Source organism: Physcomitrium patens, chromosome 22 (genome assembly GCF_059467195.1).
Source record: "Physcomitrium patens ecotype Gransden chromosome 22, ASM5946719v1, whole genome shotgun sequence".
Taxonomy (NCBI): Eukaryota; Viridiplantae; Streptophyta; class Bryopsida; order Funariales; family Funariaceae; genus Physcomitrium; species Physcomitrium patens.
In genome coordinates this window covers 9,066,894-9,083,187 of record NC_143431.1, presented here as the reverse complement: position 1 = coordinate 9,083,187, position 16,294 = coordinate 9,066,894, and the positions used below count along the sequence as shown (strand labels likewise).

The 16,294-nt window shown below is 40.4% G+C and overlaps 3 protein-coding genes across 18 annotated transcripts; all 3 read right to left on the bottom strand.

The window, feature by feature from the left end:
* Positions 1-286: 286 nt before the first annotated feature.
* Positions 287-3,724, bottom strand: LOC112275325 (putative xyloglucan galactosyltransferase GT17). Of its 8 annotated transcripts, none has more exons than XM_024505606.3 (2): positions 3,642-3,724; positions 287-2,593 (listed from the first exon to the last, which is right to left on the bottom strand). In XM_024505606.3, exon 2 carries the CDS (start codon positions 2,500-2,502, stop codon positions 754-756), a length of 1,749 nt encoding a protein of 582 aa, XP_024361374.1. In that variant the 5' UTR covers positions 2,503-2,593; positions 3,642-3,724; the 3' UTR covers positions 287-753. The 8 variants fall into 8 exon arrangements, with proteins under 8 accessions (XP_024361374.1, XP_090102459.1, XP_024361367.1 ...); XM_090246333.1 differs by having other exon boundaries at positions 287-2,604; positions 3,642-3,657; XM_024505599.3 differs by lacking the exon at positions 3,642-3,724 and adding an exon at positions 3,100-3,605 and having other exon boundaries at positions 287-2,945.
* Positions 3,725-4,779: 1,055 nt separating this feature from the next.
* On the bottom strand, positions 4,780-8,238 carry LOC112274635 (uncharacterized). 6 transcript variants are annotated; one of them, XR_016499978.1, is made up of 8 exons: positions 8,095-8,238; positions 7,217-7,837; positions 6,743-6,862; positions 6,318-6,419; positions 6,059-6,180; positions 5,590-5,698; positions 5,192-5,318; positions 4,780-5,042 (listed from the first exon to the last, which is right to left on the bottom strand). XR_016499978.1 is itself a non-coding variant. In XM_024504277.3 (8 exons), exons 2-8 carry the CDS (start codon positions 7,736-7,738, stop codon positions 4,905-4,907), a joined length of 1,227 nt encoding a protein of 408 aa, XP_024360045.1. In that variant the 5' UTR covers positions 7,739-7,837; positions 8,095-8,238; the 3' UTR covers positions 4,780-4,904. The 6 variants fall into 6 exon arrangements, 4 of the variants coding, with proteins under 4 accessions (XP_024360045.1, XP_024360047.1, XP_024360046.1 ...); XR_016499979.1 differs by having other exon boundaries at positions 7,944-8,105; XM_024504277.3 differs by having other exon boundaries at positions 5,192-5,305.
* A 2,224-nt stretch (positions 8,239-10,462) lies between these two features.
* Positions 10,463-16,026, bottom strand: LOC112274688 (protein FIP1). Of its 4 annotated transcripts, XR_016500043.1 has the most exons (16): positions 15,558-16,026; positions 14,860-15,101; positions 14,523-14,610; positions 14,094-14,199; positions 13,832-13,881; positions 13,677-13,743; positions 13,208-13,286; positions 12,988-13,043; positions 12,648-12,744; positions 12,323-12,407; positions 12,140-12,202; positions 11,868-11,927; positions 11,639-11,731; positions 11,439-11,501; positions 10,889-11,113; positions 10,463-10,713 (listed from the first exon to the last, which is right to left on the bottom strand). XR_016500043.1 is itself a non-coding variant. In XM_024504361.3 (15 exons), the coding sequence occupies exons 2-15, from the start codon at positions 14,952-14,954 to the stop codon at positions 11,024-11,026; spliced, it is 1,092 nt and encodes a 363-aa protein (XP_024360129.1). In that variant the 5' UTR covers positions 14,955-15,101; positions 15,558-16,026; the 3' UTR covers positions 10,463-11,023. The 4 variants fall into 4 exon arrangements, 2 of the variants coding, with proteins under 2 accessions (XP_024360129.1, XP_090102346.1); XR_016500044.1 differs by lacking the exon at positions 14,094-14,199 and having other exon boundaries at positions 13,832-14,093; positions 15,558-15,795; XM_024504361.3 differs by having other exon boundaries at positions 10,463-11,113.
* Between the last annotated feature and the right edge of the window lie 268 nt (positions 16,027-16,294).

Genomic DNA, 16,294 nt, shown 5'->3' with positions numbered 1-16,294 from the left:
ACATCAAACAAAATTCCAGACATGTTCGGGTCCTGAATATTTGTCCAGATTTATCTTAAAATCAAGTAATAGAATTACATATGTTAGATTATGAAATTCTAACACCATGTGTAAACAAATAGTAATTAAGGTAGGCGAAGGCTCATTAAAAACACACGGGGGTTGAAGCATTAGCATTTGTGGAAAACATGATCAAGGATTAACGGAACTATTATATTCCAAGCGCGTTCAAATGACATTCAAAATACACAAAAACCACCAAAACTTTTGAGATCATGGACCCATGTTTGTGGGCTGAAAGTAAACGAACTCAGACCATAAACTCAATTTGCATGTTAATCCGAAAGTGAGTTATCAAAATTGCAGCTCATGTGAAAAAGAATGAGCAAAAAAAAAGAAAAGAAAATCATGGCGGTAAACTGGTATACTTACAGTAGATCTATAACTAATTGAATGATACTATCAACACCCACACACAAGAAGGGCTTGTGGTATGGGGAAGAAAGGCTTCGGTTATCGCGTGAAGCAAGCAGAGCATGTCGGAAAAGGAAAAAAAAATAAAAAAAATCCCGAAGCGGATGGGACATCGCACCACGCCGAAGAAGAGTGATCAGTTGTGGATTTGTGATGGCTCGCACCGCGGAAGGCGGTGGAATAATCACTACACATCGACACGTTGGAAGAATGTGGGTGGGTTTCTGCAATGGCCGTGGCGGCGGCAGCGGCAGCGACGAGATTGAAGGGTATCACTGATCACGATGACGCTCCAGCGATCGGTTTCTCAGCGTCGAAGCTCGTCAACAAACTACCCATGGCAACGTCGATCGCATCCATGGAAGTGTAGTCGCCTGTCAGCTTCGTATTCCTGTACAAGAGCCGCGGAATCAGGTTCACGACATTGGCTTGCATCCTCGCGACCTCGGCTAGCGGGATCCTAGACAAGTGGTTCATGATGTCGTAGTTGTGGTCGCAAACGTCCTCCTCGGACACGATCACGGAGTAGTCGCTGTGGTTGCCTGGGAGATGGCTCAGGTACTGGAGCGCAGCTTGTTGCCGGTTGAAGACCACAGGGATGCAGCCCGTTTGCAGGCTGTCGAAGATTCCCTTGCGAGTAGGGCTGTCGCCGGGAGGTTGCAAGCAGAAAACAGATTCCAGACCCATTTGGACGATGACCTGGGGGTTTCTCTTACACCACCCGTCGTTGCAAGCGATGCTGTGGCATCTAGAGGAATTTGCACATTGCTCGAAGACCGCATCGCGAATTAGGCCGGTCAGTTTATTATCTCGGGTGGCGCCTGCCAGGGAGACGAACTTGTGACGCTTGAAGGTCCGGACAGTGCGCTGCCATGCGCGTAGATCGGATTCGGAGGATGGATGGAAGGAAGTGGGATATGGTACACCAAGCGTGTCGTCCTTCCATATGTCACGCTCGATCAAGAGCTTGGTGACGTTGGTAAGCTCGGGATGCGTGAGCAGAGAGCTCCCCCAGGTTTTGTCCTTGCTGTAATCACGGATGAAATCCCACACGATGCGGCCCAAGACCAGAACATGTCGTTTGCCTTGATAGCGCTGCCATGGCTTTTGAGATCGCAACCACTTGATGAAGAGGAGGGTTAAGCGGTCGCGTGCCACGAAGTCTGTGTTATAGAGGTTTTTGATTAAGTCGATGCCGTGGTAGAAAGGGATGTAGAACAAGGAGGCTTCTTCGGTGTTCGTGGTCCGACACGGGTGGATTTTTAATCGCTCGTGGAAGGTAATCTCAATGGTGAACTGGTCGGTGCGGAACCATGCACTCGGGGGTTGAAGAATGCTCGCCATTGGGTCTGACTCCGGAATCTGCAATGGTACTCCAAACCCTTGATTGATGATGTCATCGCACATGGAATACCACGCCTCCACCCCAGTGCAATTCCTCAAAATCAGCTCATTAAATTCCGCCGCAAGTTCGTAGATGTAGACACGGCGGCCATCACACTTGTCAGAACTACGTAGGGTTGGGGAAATAGCCTCGACGCTTGGGGCCGCACTCGAATCTGTTTGTGAAATGCTTGAGTTCTCGATTGAAGCGGTAGGCGTTGGGACGACAACGAAGGATCCCTCTTGGTCACCGAATTGTGACACTATTGGAGTAGGACTGAATTGCTCTTGGTCACCAGATTGAGACACTGCTGGAGTAGGACTTAATCCCTCTTGGTCATTGGATTGAATCCATGTTGAAATGGGACCAAATCCTTCTTGCTCACCAGGTAGGGTAACCTCAGAGCCAGTGTCAGAATTCTCTCCGACTGCTCGCCATCCATCGCCAACCATCAAGTACAGAAAGACCATTGAAAGTGTGAAAAGCGCGAGGATTGTCCACCGACCAATAGAAACTTTCGGCTTAAAGTGCCGACGTCCGCCTTTTAACGGCGATGAACGCATTGTAACTTGCAATTCCTCCAACAGTCTCAAACAGTTAAGGCTCTGAAGGCAGCTACTGATATTCACCCGAGAGTTCGCCATAAATCACTTTTAGTGACTAGAAAAAAATATTCCGGGTCGCAACGTAACACGGTTTAGTAAAACCGCATAGAGCTCCTCAGGGCTCTACATCCTGAATAAAGACTGCGTCAGCCACCTCCACGGTACTAGATCAATAAAACATACCGCAGAGACAATTCTGAGCTAGAATTTACCACATAACAGATGAAGAGCAAGATGGATCTGCCCTAAAACCTATAACCCTGGAGCAAAACCCTCGCACTTGCTTCAAAACAGTGTCAATCCCAACGATCGGCTGCGAGTGGCACTGAAACCCGAGCAAGAATTTCACAACATATTTTCGAAATCCCAACTCGTACAATTCCTAAAAAAATTAAGCACGATTACTCGATAGGATTCCTGCACGCCACACAAAGCCCTCGTCCACAGAATAAGAAGATATTCCCTCCACTTTTACGCTAGAACTGCGTCAACCACGGTCGTGACTTGGTCATGCAAGCAAGTGCCAGTGCTAAAACCGAGTGAAAACGATCTAAAGGTTGAGGATTGCTCTCTCTAGTCATCAAACAATCCAGCAAGATCGAAGGAGAAGAAGCATTAGTGGGTACCAATCGGTACCTGATCTGAAGCCTCTATACGAAGCTGGGGAAAACTCGCGCGTAGCATTGAAAAGCAACAAGAATTGCGAAACAAACTTCGCCCAGACGCTGGTCAAGTCACCCAGTAGGAATCGAGGCAAGCTATGCTCACAGAATGATAAGACAACAACAACAACTACAACAGCCTTCAAGACTCCTCAAACCATCTGCGATCGACTTCTGTGCTCATCCAGCAGCTCGACAATAACCGAACCCCCACACTGAGAAAAAAGGTCTAGTCTCGAATGTTCGCAAGAAAAACATTGAGTCTACGCCGATTGGGAACCACATGTTCGGAATAAAAAAAGATCGTTGACACATCTAGTTACGCACCTGACGATGACGGTGGAGGGATCAATCACATGACAACATCGCTGAGCCTTGACAGACTTAGGTAGACGGAAGAAAGGAAAAGGGAAAAGTGGACTAAGCTTATGGGTGATAATATTGCTGCATCTGCAGTCCCACCGAGATTGCGCTATTCCCAAGCAAAATAAAGCAAAGCACTGTTTGAGCCCCCACCTTGGTTGCTTCCTTCAACTCGGTTTTCACGGCTTCAACCTGGATAATCCTCGTTTCAGCTCACCCTGATGGGGTCTATATGTATGTGTCTGCATATATATATATATATATATATATATGTGTGTGTGTGTGTGTGCGTGTGTGTATATATAGATAGATTCATACAATTATTGTTTGTTTTTGGTATGGTGTAAAGGTGTTGGCTTTTGGAAGCCGTGATAGAGCCTTGAGGTCAATGCGACGATGATTGTGATTAAAATGATGGATCTGCACTAATTGAATTGGTTTTTATTATTGGCTTTTCTTACATGCAAGCAAGGTGAAGGGTGTCTTTATATAGATAGATAGGCTGCTGTAGAACAGCGGATTATGTACTTGAGCTCACACCTGGTCCTGGATGAACAGAAAATCCTAATGAATTACCCTTTTCTGGTCTTCGGATCTAAAATCTTACTTTGAAACACATGATTCACAAGTTTTAGGAAGATTTTGTGTTTAATGAAGAATGATTGTCTTTTAGAAATTTGAGTTTTTTTTTACTGTTCTATGTACAAAAAAATATAACTTGATTGTGAGAATTATGGAAAACATAACAAATCTATTTTAAATTTTTTAATGGATATTTTTCTTGACAACTTTGAAACTGTCTTCTCAAAGTTTTATTTTTTAAAAAAATTCTTAAAGTGCACCTAACAAAAAAATTGAGGGGCACTGCTCACATGACCTGGAAGAAAAAAGTGCATGCCATATAATTGTTTTATTTCGTAGCATACATGATTTGAATTTACGGGAATAATTCTAATGATATTAATTGTTATTCATTTTCATTCATTACTTGTACTGTAAGAAAATAGATATGACATTTTTATAATATTTAGCATGTGAGTATTTAGCAATTCCAAAACCAATACGAATGAAACGACCATAGTGACAAAATGTATCCGTCCAGTGTAGATATTTTAGGCAATTACTTTTCTAAATACCAATAATCCTGGAATCCGCGTCCTATTAATACAAGTACTAATATTCAATGAGGGAATCGTCAATCTTTTTAGGTGTTACTACCTTAACAACTCCACGAGAATGGGAGGCGACTGTATTTCACCTCTTTTCAATAGATAAAGACCATAAACTTGCATACAGCACCAATTTTTTACCCCCATGATATTATTGTGTACATTTTTTTATACAACAAAATGTCAGTTTCTACCTCTACAGAAGAGGAACCACTGATGAGAAGATTGTTTCCGAAGAGCCTACCAACTAATCTACAGGATCATAGTCGGGAAGGTCATCTGGATATGCATCCATTAGAAATTGAATCAAACCTGCACAGCACATTGATATGGTAGCCACCATAACACGCCATTTTGAATATTGTGACATATACGTGGGCTGAACCTGAACCAACCACGACAAAGGAACTGGAGTTTCAGATGGTGGATTGTTTTCATGTGGTTGTAATTTTCCAGAATATAACCAAAAATTGAAGAAATAGTGCAGCAACAATAGTTTGAGGTACCGACAGTGAGCATGAGGTGGAAGCTCACCTCAAGTGCTGCGCAGGCCTGAGGTAGATCGGGTTGGATCATTTCTAGCAGACTATCTTCCAGCAAGGATGTGGTACCTACACCGTAGGTAGCAAACTCGCTAATTAATCGAACCTGCACAACAACCCTTGAGATATAATACACGGAAAATCAGTCCATTCCATAAAACTTCCACTTCTGCCTGTCCCAAAATCTCATAGAAATCGGTCGTTTGTCCAAATAACACAACACTAAAACAAAATGGGATCCTGCTCTATGGAAATTGCCTGCATGTTATTCGTAATATCGAAGCCGTTGGCAAGACTAAAAGCATAGAATTACACTTCAAGAACCACCACTGAATTTGCAACCATGTAAGACCAACAGTTTCACGGTTTTGTACAAAGACGGAAGAATACCTTGTTGGCGTAGGAAATGTCATTTGAAGGCCCAGAGGCTGCCAAGCGTAGAACTTCGTCCCTAACTTCAATGTCCATAGCTACTATCAGGTCATAACTGTCGAGGTCACTGCAAATAATCAAATGCGTTCACATCGAAGGTTACTCCAAATAGCGCGCAGGTTTGTTTTCTACAATATGAATCCATCACAATACATAATCTCGTAGGGCATGGAACAACGAAAAAAACTGTCTAATGTTCTTAACTTCAGAAGAATTGAGATGATAATCAAATTTCAAGATGAGTCATGCAGCATAACGAAAATCATAGATTCGTAGCAAAACAAGGGACAGTCGTTACTTCTCAGGTCTGCTGAGAAGAATGCTGATTGTAAAATTTATCTTAAAAATATTATTAGTTTATTTTGAAAAACCAATGCCTGGAGGTTTTCATTCAGATCACTTAGTAAGCTTCAAGAAGGAATTAGACCTACGATCAAGAGTCGTTGCTGGAGATTTAAACACATGACGAGCTACACCAAGCCTCTGCCCTTCACCCTGATAGCTCATAGATGGGAGTTCGCCCTCTATTGCACTGATTCCACATGAATGCTGCATAATAATGAAACAGAATCTGATTCACGTTGACAGTCCGATGAGGATAATTCGAAATAAGAGAGTAAGCGTCGAAATTTCAAAGGTATTAATGATAAGGAATTCTAAAAATAGACATCGAGGTAGACCCATACGCCATAGAGGATCAGACCGAATCCGTTCCAAGCAGCGATGCGTTCAAAGAGTCCCTCTGCCAAACGAGCCCGCGCTCTGTGTGATCTATCCACAAACATAACCTGTTTCTTCACGACTCAGTAAATATTTCATGCAAATATTTTCCGGAGACGTAAGACACCATGTCTACGTTGATTACACTCTTTATCCACGCCAGTAAAAATCCGGAGTTAGTCTTCTGATGCAACAACTTCACGAACGCTAAGGATACTACAAGAAAAAGTTTGAAATTTAAAATCTTGAAAGCTACAAGCTCAAAATGAGGAGCATTTGATATGCACTGCAAACTAAAAAAAAGACTAAACGTTTGGAGATTAATGTAAACAGTTACTGTGTGGATAGAATGAAGGTTTCCATGAACAACGACAAAATTGTAACCGATTACCTGGAGATGATATCGTCCCCAGTCAACTACGTCTTGGCCACTTCGAGTGCGAGCTGATCGCCACTGAGCCAAGGCACTACTTGCAGTTGTCACACTTTCGTTCGCCCACATAATTTCCTCCTGTAGCCCAGAAACATAGACAGTGTACTATTGATAACACCGCAAAGGAAAAAACGATTCCGTTGGTAATAAAAAGTCACCTCAGATAACCCAGCAAGAGTAACTAATACCTTCATCCATATCACTGATGATCCCAATCTGTTAAGAATTGGACGAGACGGACATCCTAATATGATCCCTCTGAACAAAATAAAAAAATAAACTATTAAAAACTATTAAAATTGTGACTTCTAGTAACGTGTGACGTGTTCTTGCAAACAATTGTATAAAGAACAAGAGCCACGTATCCTCCCAAGCCATAAGTTAGCGCATGCGACTCATTGAGCAGATTTCACCATAAAAACAGACACAAACCTTTCCTTGGTCACTTGAATCCATGTCGAACCGCACCGTTAAGTTGGACGATCCTGCCACATTAACATGACGATCCGCTGCACCACTGCATTCCGTGACGGTTGGGGAGCAGCGGGTGGAATTGGATGTCTCGTCTGGAGGCTGTCGTAATAAACGCCATTCTAATTTGTGCGGTACATCATCATAGAATGCCGAATGGACATAAAGATGATGCTGAGGAGGTCTAACGCACGAAATATATGCTCCCAGCAACGTTCCGCCGGAAATTCCTGCTCTACGTCCGACATAATCCCTTCGTTCTTCCGCAGCTTTGAAGACAACGAAGGACTGAAAAACTTCCTCCCTCGTGCGGAACGAGACCTGCAAGCTCCGCCATCGCCATTCATATCCTTCTTTGTGAAAAATCGTGCAATGCTTGCCCCCAGCATTTCTTCCCCCACAGAGTCTAAACGGCACGAGATTTCCAGTCGGAACCTCGCGCGAACTAAATTTATGAGGTCTAAAAGGCAACCCAAAAGACATCTTGCTCCGTTGACCGCTCAAGAGCAACAAAATGACGTCGTCAACCCTACAGCAAATTCGAAACGCGTCCTCAATTCGAATTCCACCTGCGCAGCAACTCTACATACACTGTTTCCATGAATTAACTGAAAAAAAAAAAAAAAAAAAAAAACGTTGCTGCGCACGAACAGTCGGTTACAACTCAAAGCATCAACACAAACCCAACCTGCAGCAGCTAAAACTCTCCCTACCCTTCTCCTAGAATTGGGTCCCTCCCTCACGAGTGGGTAGCGCCACAACAACACAGAGTCGCAAGAGCTATCATCTCATGAAACCCCTAAATCGACAGTAGCAGCAGCAGGGGGTAGTGGTGAGACCGGGCTTGCTTGCTCGCTTAATTAGCTCGATGCAGCTGCTGTGTGTGTGTATGATTAGCACCGAGACAGTCCCCTAAGCAATTGATTGCGAGAGGAGGAGTGGGAGAGAGGATGCGCGGTGGAGCTGCATCCAAGACTAGTGGCGTCGGAGCAGCAACCAAGGCCATTGTAGATATTTATATATTTCCTTCCAAGCGGCGTGTGTTTGTTAGCTAGTGGGTGATTTGCCACAAGTGCTCCTGATATGGATGGCACTTCACTGATTTGCAAATTTATTGCTCATTGAATGCAACATATTATAATACTCTGCTGATGGGGAAAGACAAAATGCGCAAATATTATACTACTGTATGTATGTATGTTGTAGGATGTACCTTCTAAACATTGAAAACAATGTATCTTTGTTACGTTTTTAAATGTTGTTGTTGTTGTTGTTTTTGTTTAACTTGACAGTTTTTCAGGAAAATAATTTCTGCCAAACAGTTTGGAAAGGTAGGGAGTGGGTTTTACTTTTGGCTTCTTTCATAATATGACACCTTCTTCACTTTGATTGATTTTAATGTACAATCATGAGTTCTAGGTTGATCAATTTCTTGCTAAACATACTGTAAGTGAAAACCAACGGTAATGAACATGACACAAAGTTGGGTGAAATTTTATTTTCTTTTCATTTCTTTTTCCTTTTTTTTCTTCTGGATGTTGATAGGAAGGTTTTGAGTGTCTTTGCAAATAGGATAGACATCAAAAGCATTTTAAAGAACCAAGGCAAATTCAAAGAATGAATTTTTGGTCTCAATTTGAAAATAGAATATATGTATAATTATTGAGTTATAAAAATAAAATAAAATAAGTTCATAAAATGAAATGAGTTTTGATATGTGCTTTAACTTGCATTTAATTCCACTCTACATACCAACTTAAACCAACTGTCTTGTTGGAAGTCGTTTCTTTTCTTTGATTTGTTTGAATACACAAATATTCAAATTTTCAATTATCAATTTTCAATTTAAAATAATCTATTCGATTCTTATTTTTATTTGGTTATAAAATATAGATATATAGAGATAGAGAAAGAGATTTTTAAGTTATTAAGAAAATATTGTGGTAGGTTTAAATTTTTTTAATATTGGTATACCCTACATGATCTTTACATAACTAAAATTGACTAAAAAGCGCTCTTCTATGCTTAAGGCATTCTTGTCAATCTATTATTTAATCCCAATATTAAATCAAAAATAGAAAATTAAAAAAATGAATATATTTTTTTTGGCAACCAAATTTTAAAAAATTGAATAAAATAGTTATTTAAAAAAAAAAAAAAAAAAAAAAAAACACAATAACAAGCAACTTGTATTTTTCATAAAATATTCACTACTCCCTCTTAACCACAATCCTTTCACAAAGCAAAGAAAGAGAAAAATTCACCAAAGAAAGATGCATATTATTAGCTAGTTGTCTACAATGAGGTCACTTGGGGGTACAATGACATCAATTGGGGATGTAGCATTAATAATTATCTATTTATAAGATTAATCTTTGTTTTTAAAAAATACTCAGAAGAGTTAGATTATTTTTTTATGAAAGCACATAAAAGTGAGAATTATGAGGGAAAATAATAATAATAATAATAATAATAAACACTTATTGTATATATAAATATTTGCATGTAGTAGAATATTAAATTAACCCACCTAAAACTTAAATTAATCTACCTCAATAACACCACAAATACTTGAAAGCTCAAACACCCACAACTCTTCTGAGTTGTTATGAGCAATATATATTAGGTAATGATGCCCTATTAGCACAAGGACATGAATTCATAGATAAGTTAGTTATGTTAGAAAACCTTGCATTTCAAAGAAAATTGGGGCAATTTCAAACCACAAAGTGACATAATGTGTTGATTTAATATTCCCCCTTTTATTTATATATTTTGCCATGTTTTCATTTTCAAAAACATTGACATAAAATACTTGCATTCAACCATTTTTCAAAAGAATCAAATATTTCATTTCTGCACATTCTACTGTTAAATGTCCACATGAAACATTGTCAAAGTTACATACTACAACATTTTTTGTTTGTGACATCACTCCAGATGGTTTAAAGGTTAAATGATATCAAAATCACTTTACATTATGTAATTCTTCACTTACAAAGTGCACATCCTTGTGAACTTTCATATGGATGGAACATTTATTAATTTAATATCCAAATAACAATAGTATTGAGTCACTAAGATTCATGACACTTCATTTTTTACTTTGAAAAACAAAAAACAAAAATAGTTCAAAATTTACTTTCCTAAACTCTAAATTAATACACAATCAAAGAAAGATGGACATCTACTTATATATCAACCGAGTGTTCCAATCATCTGCTCCAATTCAAATTCAAATGAAAAAGTCCAATCAAAGAGAATTTCACAAATACCACTGTTCAAATTTTTTCAGATCACATGCACCAATCTGAATAGGGCTTAAACATAACTATCAGTTTATTTTAAAAAATGAAAATCTGAACTGGTCCTCAAATTCATTCCAGAAACTCTGCCGAGTGATTCCTATTCGCTATCTGATGGGCAAGGTCAGCGTCCTTTTGATGAGGTACTCGCCCCTGAACGAATCCCATAGAGGATGATTAGGAGAAAAAGGATTGATACAACGAAAGTGGTTTATGAAAGGAAACTCGTCAATCCACCCAAGAAATGTATTTGCAACTGGTTTAGTGTGAACATCACACTGGTGTGTACTTTCAAATTTTGATGAAGAGCAGATAGCTGAGCACTTACTGTTCGCCCAACTGTCCTTCGGATGACCATTCCTTAGCATCTCAACACACTTATCCAAAGAGAGGCAGCTTTTTAAATAGATTAGAATTTTTCGTGGTTTAGAACCCACAGATTCTGTTGCAAATTAATCAATCATTACGAGGACTGAGCTGAGGTCCGAAGCTGGTTGATTTTTTTCTGTTGTTCTTGATTTGTTCGTCTCTCTGCTTCAAGTGCCAATTCCAACTGCAATTCCACGTGGTCAATATAAGGTGGGTTATTAGCAATAAAAACACCCAAGCTCCTAAAATTTTATCCACTCATGTTCGATCTCTGGACTCAAAAAACAGCACACGATGTGTTCTACGTTACACACTAGACTATCAAAAGGTATGTTTTCTTCGTGTGAATGATGGAGTATACTGTTTTTGCCATCACGATATTTGGGAATGGCTGCGGCCATAGATTGACAACGTGACACATGAACAGCAATCCCTCATGTATGCAGACTAAGTTTTTTCCCAAATGCAAAGCATATTTCACTTATCGTCAACAACCCCAGGCAACATACCTTAGCCATACGAGAACTCCACTCGTTGAGCATTGCGCGAACTCGGTCATTCTCTTCCACATACTGTGAAAACAGTGCATCGGTGAATTAAAGCTACAGGAAAATATGATATTCGAATGTTCTTCCAAATAGTGCTTCTTGGGCAACACCAACATAAAGGCACTCAGAAATAATTTTTGAAGGATGATTTCTGAATGTACCTGATCATTCATAGCGCGGACCTGCAAGATGTCAGCGTCCCGCTCACCAATCAGACAGCGGGCAAGACGGGCCTCTGCCTGTAATTGATCCCTCTGCAATTATTCATGGAACAACAAAGCCTCTGTTACGAAGTAGAGTAAACACATGACATTATGAAATGTTTTCAAGCCTCTCAAACCAATAAAATCCCACGTTTCTAAAAAACCATCATAAGGAATATTGGTAGACCTCAGCTGTAATAGCACGCAGCTCTTGCTCTCGTGAAGCCAGCAAATGCACCAAATCAACCTGCAAAATCAACCACATCCAAGGACCGCAACTTAAGTACCAAATAAGAACACACAGAAGTGATACACAAATCACATCTAACAACAGCAAAGGACACAAGAATACTGAAGGATTGACTCGGTAACAGAGAAAGCGTAATGATCAAGATACATTCAGTAATGGCAACTAAAAGTAAAATAATAAGAAATAAACAAATAAAACTTGTTTTGCACCTGTGGAGTGCTTCCATCTTGAGTCTTCTCATACTTACTCAAGATTTCTTGTAGCCGGAGTATCTGCAAAAGTAGCACATCTTTTGAGCAGGTTCCGTCGACCTACAAGACTGTCACTTCTTTGTTGTATTTGATAAAAGACCGACATCAAGCAGGAAATCCGTGTCGTGAAAACGTGCATACCTCTTTGCTAAGATACTGCAAATTGTCCTGCTGGTAGTGGAGAAGAGCCGCCTGTTGCTCAGCTAGACCTCCTCCATCAATGTATCTGCAGGACATGGTCGTAACGTCGTGAGACACAAAATTCCACATCCAGTACAGAAGAAGAATCGAAATGTGATTTTGAAGCGCAAAAGCAGACGTATCAACACATACCGAGACTGAAGGGAACACAAATTGAACTATCTAAAATCGGACAAAAAGAAGCTTCGAGTAATGAAAACCTCTGTCCATCATTAATTGCTCAGATCCCAATACAATAAGTTAGGAAAAAAATAGCAAACAATACCTCACATCTTCAAGCCCAGATGAAGATCGTAGAACAGAATAAAGTGTGTCTATTGCATCAGGATGGAAATGAGCTTTATTGTGTCCATACACCTTACCTGGATCAAGTACATGAACAAATTTCAGTTCCCACTTTTTATTTTATTCAACAATTATCTGGGTACATAAAGAGCCTCTAACATCTTTCTAAAAATAGACGCGTCCCTTCTTCTGGACACTTAGCGTGCCTAGCAAGGTCCAAGAATAAGAGCAATACTAAATGTGAGACAATCAACAAGCAACAAATCCATTATACACCTGGAATGCAATGGAAAGATGATGAACAGAAAGCTTTGACTTACATATAAACACACAAACTAGAGTCCCTGCCCATAGTAGTTGCACTAGAATAACGATTCTGTACAACAGAAGGAAAGACTTGGTTATATAATGAATGCTCTTGCTACATAATGAAATTTTAGATGGCTACAGTAAAAGGGTAAAGGTTGAAAAATTATAAGCATATGCAAAGAAATACGCTACCCTGAGAGAAATGCCAAGCAATTGGGTCTTTGAATTCACCGAAGCAACAGCAAGGCCGGAATGCCCAAACGTTGTTGAAGTGCGTCCCAGGTCACCACCAACAAGACTAATGACGTTCCTGACAAAAGTCCAGACAAGTTCCACCGGATCATCAAGACGATCCACTACAGATTACTATCCGACATTATCATGTCAAAAAGATTTTAACACAATAGAGCTTCTATGTTAAGTAGGTAGGACATTTGTAACAATGCACGTTGCATACAAATGTAGACGTCGTACTCAATAGAATCAGAAGACAAAGAGTCTCCGATCAGCACACAAGATAAATGCCACAGAATGTTGTGATAAAATACTCTATCTATTTCAAAAGTTTGTGACCTAACAAAGCCTCGTCGGATAATAATGCTTTCTGTGTTTACAATTTGTGTAGAAAATGCATCAGTGATAAGTCATCAAAATGAATATCGGGGACATAATGGGAACAGGGCTCCGTATGCTGGATTACCATAAGCAACAATTTGAAAAGGCTGATGGATAATCCATTCCAAAATTGCACTGAACTTCAAATAACCCTGCACAACAGTCTCATACAATTAGTAAAGGCACTCTCGAAATCACTGAACTGAATAATAATGCACACAAGAAAGACAAAGAGAATACCTGCCGTTGTGCCTTCTTAAGTTGTGCATCCAAATAACTTTGCAGAAGTCCTGAAATGCGCAAGTGCGCCAAAGCATACATCAGTACGGATCACACAGTGCTAGACAAAAAAAACTCAGGGAAAGACAGATACCTACCATAAGAACACAGCGAACTATTTTTCACTGTTTGATATCCAAAATATGTGAACCTCGATCCATCACAAAGAAACTTGCTCGGTATCTACAGCTGATAGGATGAGTATACTCGACATAGGCCTGACCTGTAATGAGAAGCAGGAGGAGGTTACAGACTGAGAAGAGGGCAGCTTGAGATATTTTGAAAGGATTCACGATCCATAATAAAATGACAATAACAGCGTACCCGACCTGCATGGTTACCACAGTAGCTCATAATCTTATTACTGCACAGCCTTCATAACATAAACCATGACATTTTCTTAGAAAGAAAAATAATATATTATCAAAATCGGTGCTCGATCAACCTGCTCTGTGCATCTTATAACCCTTACCCTAAACTTTTCCACATACTTTGAAATTGCTCAATTGTTTCCTACTTCAGCCAGAAGATCAAAGAGTGTAGATGTAAATTCACAACATTACATACCAGCCAGACACGTTTTCACTGGGTCAAGTAAAGCGCCTCCCACATTTGAGGAGAAACAAACAAGGTTTTCAGATTGAGAACTCACAACTAGCATGCAATACAAAGAAGCCCATAACGTATCAGCTTTCTGGTGCCACGACAACAAGGGGAATTCCAAAGTCGAATTCGTAAATCTGCATTCCAACCAATTTGCAATTACAGGTCACTTCACAAAATTAACCCGATACGATTGAGAAAAGAAGATGTCAAAAAATTGTTCGGAAACCCCTGGCCATAACAACCACTGCAGCACAGTGAATTCATATGTGTATATATATATATATATACATATAGGTATTTTCTGCTAAGACCTTATTGTAAAGTTTGCCCACTAAACGAATGTACTGTACGTCGGGAGATAGAATCAGATGCTGGTGACTCACAGTTCAGGATTAACAGTAACATTAAAAGAGTCTAAATGAAGGTTGTTGCCATTTCGAAAGTCCGTATCTGGCACTGGTGATTGCCATCTCAACATGTTGGTTTTGGACTCTAATTCCTCAGAGAAATATGATCTGTACGGTTTTTTCAACACATAACTCCGGATAATTTTGAACGCCTTAAAATAAAGACCAGCTGAAATGAGGCTGAAACCGGCAGTCTGACATTAAAGCCTTGCATTCACCTGCAGAGATGAAACTACGAGTGAGATCGTAATCCCGAATACAAATCTTGTATGCAAAAATTAATCCAGAATGCCATCTCTAAAGCAGAATCTGAGCTATAAAATCTACAAGATAATGTAACTAATGATGACCCTAAATTACAAACCCCACACTTCATGTCTAGTCCACGTGGCCTTTACAACTCTAAATTGGTTCACAACACATTGTTCTGTTTTACGCTAACCAAATTTTCTAAGAGACTCATTGAATAACCTAATTGTATGCTATTTGATTCTAATCAATGAAGACTATGAAAAGCTCGACTGTAGATCCAGAGCCAGAGAAAGTAGCCGTCTTGTGATCCCGACAACTATTCAGAATCAATTCAAGCTTCGTACAAAAAGGTCACCAACACACACGCATCAAAGTAAGGCAATGAGTCGAAAAGTAAGGGATCACGAGGCGGTTAGTCTTACAGAAGCAGATAGAACCCCTGGTCCACTAATCGAACAATCTCTTGCACCAAACTTCATTCAAATTGTACACATCGCGGAGACGGCCGCAATTACACCACTCTCATCTCAACAGTAATGGAAACCCAAAGGTAGCGCAGCGCGACAAAAATCGAACAACTGCAATGACCAGGAAGGAACACGCAAATCGCTACAGACGATTGAATGACTCAATCAATCAAGCTTCCCTCCCCCTCCCCGCACCCCTGCTGCTGCTGCTGCTCTCTCTCTTCAACCGATCCCCGCCCGCAAAGAAGAAGAAGAAGGAAACTAACTCGACAAAACCTGCCCCCGCCCCCGTAATGCGCTAGCTAATCCCTCTCTCTCGCTCTCCCTCACTCCCAGAATATTTGCAGTAAACCGACGATGACTGGATTTCGAGGAAGAAGAAGGGAGGAGGAGAATCTGGGCGAGGAGGAGGCAATAAAGGTCACGGAAACTCACCATCACAAACACAGAAACTAACAGAGAGACACAAACAGACCAATACCAGGGAGCGGCGTCCCCTGTTCTCATGACCGTTCCCACTCGTGTTCCCCTGATTGTTCCCATGACTGGCTTGAAGGAGTCTTCGTTCTTTCTTTTCTTTCTGTCTTTATTTATTTGATCTTTTCTTATTTTCTTTTCTTTCTGCTGCTTCTTATTCGTCTTCGTCGTGAACCAACCCCCTTTTTTTCCAGGCTTGCTTGCTTCCAGGCGGA